This window comes from Ruditapes philippinarum, unplaced genomic scaffold, assembly GCF_026571515.1.
Source record: "Ruditapes philippinarum isolate M1 unplaced genomic scaffold, ASM2657151v2 ctg1843_1_1_1_1, whole genome shotgun sequence".
Taxonomy (NCBI): domain Eukaryota; kingdom Metazoa; phylum Mollusca; class Bivalvia; order Venerida; family Veneridae; genus Ruditapes; species Ruditapes philippinarum.
In genome coordinates this window covers 158,930-166,603 of record NW_026865464.1, presented here as the reverse complement: position 1 = coordinate 166,603, position 7,674 = coordinate 158,930, and the positions used below count along the sequence as shown (strand labels likewise).

Here is a 7,674-nt window from a genome sequence, read left to right as displayed (position 1 = left end):
GTAAATCTCTTTTAAAACATATAGTCACAACTAAATAAAGCGTCTGCTACGGTAGCAAGAATACCACAACGTTATTTTCGTTGGGAGGGTAGAAATTTAGTAAATCCAAGATGGCAGCGTCCTTGTTCAGAAAACTAGCAGGTATATTTTGTGTATTTTCTCAATTTGTCAGTCTAAAACTTTGTCAAATTTTATTCTACTTGAAAAAAACAAACAATTTTTCACAAATATACTTTAATAAACGGGAAGAAAATTTTCTTCTTTTAGTAAATATGTATTTGTCTCATATTTTCGCGATGTTCAGTAAAGGTCAAAAATGTAGTCTACAAATTACAACTTCCTTGTGTACTTCTTTAGCACAAACATTTGAAGAACAATAGCTTTTTCTACTTATTGGGCTTATTTTCTACTTATTGGGCTTGGTACAAGTCTTTGGATAAGGTTTTCAATGTAACGTATCCCCGTACTGCCTCTTTCCGATCAGCTAACAGATTTTTCAACAATAACTGACAGTGGAATTATATATAAAAAAATTCTCTGTCAATTCTGTGAATATTATCATATCAGCTAATAAATGCACCAACTTTTTAAAATTTTACTTGAATTATTACTATGAATCGAGGACAAATCATTACTGACCCATTTTCCTGTTCTTCAAAATTTCACAACCACTTTTCAATCAGTTAACAAATTATTAACTGTATCACATAAAAATTGTCATACAATGTTAAAATATAATTAGTTCTGTATTTTGGAGAAATTTTGACAAACTCAACTTCAGATAAATGGTAATAAACAATTTTAACCTAATTATAATGCCATTTTTCAATCTAGATATCTATTTGCAGTGGTAAAGCTGTCACAATTGGGGTATGGATGTACATTTCAATTTGCATAACAGATAAAGCATGTTCTTGTGAAAGTTTTAGGATCTTAGGGTCTATATGACCCCATTCTAGTGACTGCTTACTGAAAAGTTATCACAGAGAATGTTTTTCCTTGGTTAAGTGACTGTTACTTTACTGATGTATTACCTTCCAATTAAGAACTGTATGGTATAATATGTACATATTAAAATTACAGCTTTTGAAGTGCAGTATACATTATGAATTCATGATATTGAAACAGTTGTCCAACTTAGTATCCATTTCTGCAGACTGACAAAAAACAGAGTCTGTAAATCAATTATTTTTAGAAAATTATTGCGGTTTGTAACTTGGAAAATAAAGGATTAGTGGAAAACACACATTTTACATATTTTGAACTAAAATGCTAGTATTTTCTTTTTTAATCGCCATAATTGACATTGCTGCTGATAAATTTAGTCAAGGTGAATACCAGATGTTCTTACAGTTTGGTTACATGACAAATAAGGTCAAAAATAAAAAAATTTCTAGGGATGATTGAAAAGTGGTTGTGATTGAAAACTGGCAGTATGTGGATATTTATTAGTCTAAAATAATAATATGAAATTAGGCAAAGCCTATGAACGGGGAAGTCGTTAAAAAAATCCTTTCATTCTTTCCGTTTTAAAGGCGTCATTCGATATTGCATACACCGCTTCCGTTTTCACTCGGAACACTTGATGATTATTACTAATCCGAAAAGTTGAGATTTGTTCCGTTATCGGAATACCCCGCCTATTATCATTGACATACATTGTAAATGGCGGCGCCCGACTAGAACTGACACTGAAAATTTCATTGATAGGTATAGAATTCTGTATATTTTTTAATTGTTTTTTATTTGATTTTCTTTTAAATATCCATGTGTAGTCTATAGCCGGGCAAGCCAAAGCCCGGACCCACTTCGCGGGCCCGGTCTTTAACTTCCCCGTATGAAAAAGGCAAAGCCTCAAAGCGAGCTCGATGTACTTTTAACGTATATAGTATGAAATAATCGCTCATTTTTATTTGAAATGCAGTGACGAGTGCATGTGACGTTACACGTACTGTGTTGGCTCCGCCCCTGTCGTTAAATGAATAACGAGTTTTGAAAATGTTGATAAAACTTTATTTTATTTCACTCTATAATTTTTCAAGCGAAATAAAGATTATTAAAAGTGAAATAAATGTAAAACTTAAAACGTTTGCGACATTAAAATAGCGTACTTGATTTGTTTGTTTTGCACGTGCTGTTTGGCGCTACATTGTGACGACTCGTGTAAACAATACTTTAAACGTCTGTACAGCGTTAACGACTGAATAAAAGATATTGGTGTTCGGATTCATTTTCTTAGTTAGACCATTTTCTTTCATTCTAGATAGTTTTCACAACAAAATTCGACAAAAAATTGTTTTAATTTATCAGATTTTTCAAACAAAATGGCGCCTTCAATTTTCATTTTACATTTCCGTTCGATATTTTATTGACAGCTTCCGTTATTCTGGTTTCCTGTCCAATTATGGTTCCCATAGACATGCGCGGGTGACCAGTCTACACATCCGTTTTCAGTCAGAATTCCTCAGTTTTTATCGTTATCTTTAAATTCGAAAGGTTGCGATGTGTCCAATTCGGTACTTCAAACGAACGTTTTCAAAACCATCACGTTGCAGGTACTCGCGTTACCGTAAAGAGCTCGCTATTAGACATATCGGCTTAGTTGGGCATGCCCAACTGTTGCCTTGCCCAGAAGCAAAAATATCTCAAAGCAACGTCATATTTATAGAACTATTTATTTATTTAAAAATCATGCCCAAAATGCAGGATGAGTAGCATACCATTCAGAATGAGTAGAAGTTTGAATCTGCTGACATCTGCAGGACGAGTAGTTCTGAAAAAAATTTCGATCCCAGAATTTTTGTTTTTATGGTGTCATTCGGTATATTATTTCATGCACTTTTACCGTTTTCAGTCAGATCACCTCAACCATTTTTCTTAAGCCTAAAAGTTGAGCTTGTGCCATTATCAGATTTCATTGATTCATTTAGAATTCCATAAATTTTTCAATTGTTTTTATTTGATTTCCTTTTAAATATACATATGTACTGTAGTCTATGGGAAACGGACAAAAGCCCTCCTGGAGAAGAGCTCTCCCATCAAACAATGAAAAGGCGGACAAAAACCCTCCCGTGAAAATGATAGGGCGGACAAAAGCCCTCCTGTGAAAATAACAGGGTGGACTTACTAACTTACTTACTGGCGTTCGCATAACAGGGTGGACAAAAGCCCTCCTGTGAAATAAACAAGGCGAACAAAAGCCCTCCCGTAACAAAAATAAATATGTATGTTGAATACCTGTTTTTTTTTCAATGCACTCAACATATTAGAATTGTTAAATATATTTCTTGTTGTTTTCAATTGGCCTAAGTAGAACCACATTTTATGCTGAATATTCTGACTTCCTGAAAAGTTTAATGACGTAACTTTTTACATGAATGTCGTTAAAAACAAAGCCACTTTTAAAAGTAATTAACTCATTACAAGGCACATTATAAATGTCTTTACCATTTAAGTTAGATAATTTTAACTTCTTTTTATCATTTATTTCTCTATTAATCTTAACTTCACATAGGAGTAATCCTTCATATCTACATGAATAAATATGCACTTAAAGATTTTAGCACTAATTATTCAGATGCCTGCCAGGAATGTGCTTAAGCTCATACAAACAGGCTTATCAATACCAATGATAAGCAAAAATATAAATGATTACAATTTTAATATTTTGAGTGCATTGAAAAGAACATAGAAACTATTCAACGTACGTATATGTATTTGCTGCGGGAGAGCTTTTGTCCACCTTATTATTTTCTTAGAAGGGCTTTTGTCCGCCAAGTCATTTTTACGACAGGGCTTTTGTCCTCCCTGTCATTTTCACGGGAGAGCTTTTGTCCGCCTTGTCATTTTCACGTGAGGGCTTTTGTCCGCCTTGTCACTTTTTGACGGGAAGGCTTTTGTCCTACACTCGTATTCTATAGCCAGCCAAGCAAAAGCCCTGGTCTTTGATTTCCCCATATTATTATTATCTTGTTAAAAAAAAGAGCACTGCTGAAGGTGTTGCTAGGGGAATAGGAGAGGTTGCACTTTGCGTTATCTCTCATGAACAGACTTACTCAAATCGGGAATGTCTATATACAGGGGCGTGCAACAAAGTTGTGAGTTGCCTACAACATCAATTTTTCTCAGCAAAATAAAATGAAGCTGAAATTTTGACATTCATTTCATGCTCTTGTTTAAGTTCTTCTAGTATGGAAAGATGAAAAAATATTTTTTCTTTATTTCTTTTGTTATTTTACTTCTTGAAAAAAATATAACAATTTTCACTTTATGATGCATTTTATTTGCTTTTAAGTTATTTTGTGTTAGCTGTTGATTTCTATTTTGAACAGGGACGCTTGCATCAAGTTATGTTAGACCAAGCATCCAAACCGTCTCAACATGTCAGCTTCAGAAATGTTTTAACAGAAGCCCTGGATGTATATCTTTACCAGCACAGAGAGGTCTTACACATTGGACACACCAAGCACAGCCAAAACTATCAACTTCAAAATCAGGGTAATAAAGTGTATAAAGAGAGAATTAAATTGTGTCTTGTGTACTATTAAAGACTTTAACTACCATAATCTAGCTAGCATAAATGTACAAAACATTTGTAGTTCTACCAAGCCACTTCAGGTGTCCTTCTTTACAAGATTTCATAAAACGAAGAGGCAAAAAAGATTGTGCACAAGTATGGCCATTATAGTATGGCTACTGTTGTTTGACTGTATATAAAACCCTACAAAAAAGATTTGGATTTCTAATTGAATTGTTATGTAAAATACTTGCTTTGTCATCATACATTTTTTACATTATTTTAAAACAACATAATTTCTTCAGTAGCTGATATATTAAGGATTTACATAAACAAAGTCTATGGTAAAGGGAAGTCAGATAAACAAACTGAAAAAGCATCCATTGGCTGTTACAGATTCTCTTTGTTTTGCTAAAGTTTTTCTTATTTTTATTAAATTTATCTTAGTATCTGATCTGATTTCTTGTCAAACTGAAATTTACACAAAGTGGTACATAGTTTACAAGAATCTTTTTAAAAGTTCCTTGCAACCAGCTATAAATACATGTATATATACATGTAGTAATTTTTAGTTGGATTCGGCCACAAACTATAAATGTCACTAAGATACATCTGTGTTTGGTACTTATAGTTGTTTTTTTTTTTTTTTTAAAGAAATTTATTGAAATGAATTATAGGAATTAGTTTACAGAGATTTAGTAAATAAGAAGTAACCTTGAATACTAATTATAGACTTATTACTGTTGCTGATACATGATTGTGATGTACTGTGTTACTGACTGTAAGACTAAAACTAGTCTTCAACTGTTAGACTGACCGATTTTACATACTGATATTACATAGATGTGGGTACCATCATTTATATAATATACAATGGCACACAATTTGTTGGCCTTGACTAAAATACAGTTTATCATTCAAGCTTTATTGTATTGCTTTCATTACACTAGATATTAAGGGAATCTGGTATAATTCTCTGTTTTATTTTCTTGCAGTTCACTTCTTCAAACTTGTCAGCCATTTGTGAAAAGTGTAAGGACAGCTGTTAGATTCAGTATCAGACGTGCTGCTCCAAAAACTGTCAAGTCAGTCCCGGGAAGGTTCTTTCGCCTACCCTGGGGAATTTATATCCGGCCAAGAGCGGGTAGAAAGAAAAAACTTTGGAAAAAGCCAGAGTGGATGATAGAGAGGGGAAAATATCATGTGTTTACTAACAAACAACAGTCGCGACTTTTGGACAAAATGACAACTGGTTATTGGAAGAAAAGGCGATATTATGTTAATGATCCATATGCACCTTATATGAAACGGACAAATATGGGATACACCCCACCAAAATTCTTACCCTGATTATAGTTTATAAAAAGGGGCTAAGATAAACAATGTATATGTTTATGCATGTACATTGTATAATAACATTGATGTTAATACGCTTATGCATGACTGTATTAATATATGTTCTCATATGGACTAATATTTGAGAATTGTTGATAAAAATTTTTTGATTTTATTCAATAGTGTTATTATGTAAGGTATTATTGGAACACTTTGTTTACTTGTAAAGATAAACCTTATTTGCCAGCAAAGATTTAACTAAGATAGGAACACTATTTGAATAGAGGTTTTAGCTATTTTCTTTCAATAAAGATTAGCAGTGTTGTAGGTAATTATGATTAAAGAATAGATATTATTCGAGTGGCTGATATGTGAGAGTCAATAAAGAAATAAACAAGTTTAAATATGTTTTATTGGATAATAACTGTGTTAGTGTTGTTCACTTTTATAACATGTTGAGGTAACGCCATTTATGTTGAGGTAATGCCATTTGGAAGTTGATTGAGTAACCTTTACTAATCAAAAAAGAAAATAAGCAATAATCAGTGAGATTGCATGTTTTAAAGCTATATTTCTGCTGCCTGCAGGTTAAAAAAATATTTGTTTTAAATATTTGTTTTAATTTTAGAAGAATAATTCCAAAATGCCTGCATGAAGCAATATGTTGGCGGATTTCCTATTGAGAAAATAGCCCATGCACAAAATCCTTTTTAACAGTTAAAAACCCTACTTTAAGGCACATTATGCCTCAGAAATTCATATTTATTAAATTCTGTAGAAATATTTAACATGTGTTTGATAATGTTTCAACAATGGATTTGGAGCATGTTTTTGATATTCAGTAATTACTATGTGTCGTGAAGGTAGCAAAATGTAGTAAAGGTAGCAAAATGTAAACAAAGTAGTGTTTTGACCTCCATACAAAATACCAATTCACTATATAAAAACCTATTGCCAACAAAGCAAATGGAGCAAAGATAGTTCAACTATATGGATGATACGTATTTTTTGGAAACTGTAACAAGATATAAAAAAAAGAGTTTTTGGAAAAAAATAGCCTTTTTGGGACATAATGGGCATTTAAATAGCAGTATAATATTTTGTTTTGGAATGTTTTTAGCTCACCTGTTTCAAAGTGATATGGTGAGGTTTTTTGATCACTTTTGTCCGGCGTCCGTCTGTCTGTTAACTAAAGGACATCTCATAAACCACTAAGCCAGTTTCATCGAAACTTCACAGGAATGTTCCTAAATTGTTCAAAGAATTTTATTCCATGAAGAACTCTGGTTGCCATGGCAACCAAAAGAAAAAATTAAAATATCTTCTTTTAAAAAACCCAAAGAGCTAGAGCTTAGATATTTAGCATAAAACATCTTCTAGTGTCTTCTTGTAGTACTGTCTAACAAGTTTGTTCAAATAAAAGCTGTGGGTTAGAATTGGCTCCGCCCTGGGGTGCATTGATTTTCCTTATATAGGAAAAACTTAAAAAATCTCTTTTAAAAAACCCAAAGAGTTAAATTAGAGCTTAGATATTTAGCATGAACTTTGTGATATCAGTTTAAGATTTAGATTTTACCTCTGCTTTCTTTATAGTTTACAATATTTCTTGTTCCTTGTCATTGAGAGTTTCTGTATTCAGGTGAGTGATTTCAGGACCATCATGGGCCTCTTGTTTTCTGTTTACACACAGTTTCCATGTGTGTTGAATAACAAAAACGTTCTTTATAACAATGATAATAATATTATGGAAACAACATAATTATATCATTTTTAAATGTTATTAAAATAATTCATTAGATACAGCTCTAAACCCTCGAATCAAC

The 7,674-nt window shown here is 32.4% G+C and overlaps 1 protein-coding gene across 1 annotated transcript; it reads left to right on the top strand.

Moving 5' to 3' along the window:
- Positions 1-6,402, top strand: LOC132729141 (large ribosomal subunit protein bL35m-like). The gene is made up of 3 exons (XM_060714882.1): positions 1-141; positions 4,332-4,497; positions 5,512-6,402. Exons 1-3 carry the CDS (start codon positions 111-113, stop codon positions 5,864-5,866), a joined length of 552 nt encoding a protein of 183 aa, XP_060570865.1. The 5' UTR covers positions 1-110; the 3' UTR covers positions 5,867-6,402.
- The last annotated feature ends 1,272 nt before the right edge of the window (positions 6,403-7,674 follow it).

Bases quoted from the DNA above. Each gene is read 5' to 3' on its own strand.
- LOC132729141 (XM_060714882.1), top strand. From the start codon at position 111: ATGGCAGCGTCCTTGTTCAGAAAACTAGCAG. The intron at 142-4,331 runs GTATATTTTGTG...TATTTTGAACAG, and splicing joins CTTGTTCAGAAAACTAGCAG to GGACGCTTGCATCAAGTTAT. The intron at 4,498-5,511 runs GTAATAAAGTGT...ATTTTCTTGCAG, and splicing joins CTATCAACTTCAAAATCAGG to TTCACTTCTTCAAACTTGTC.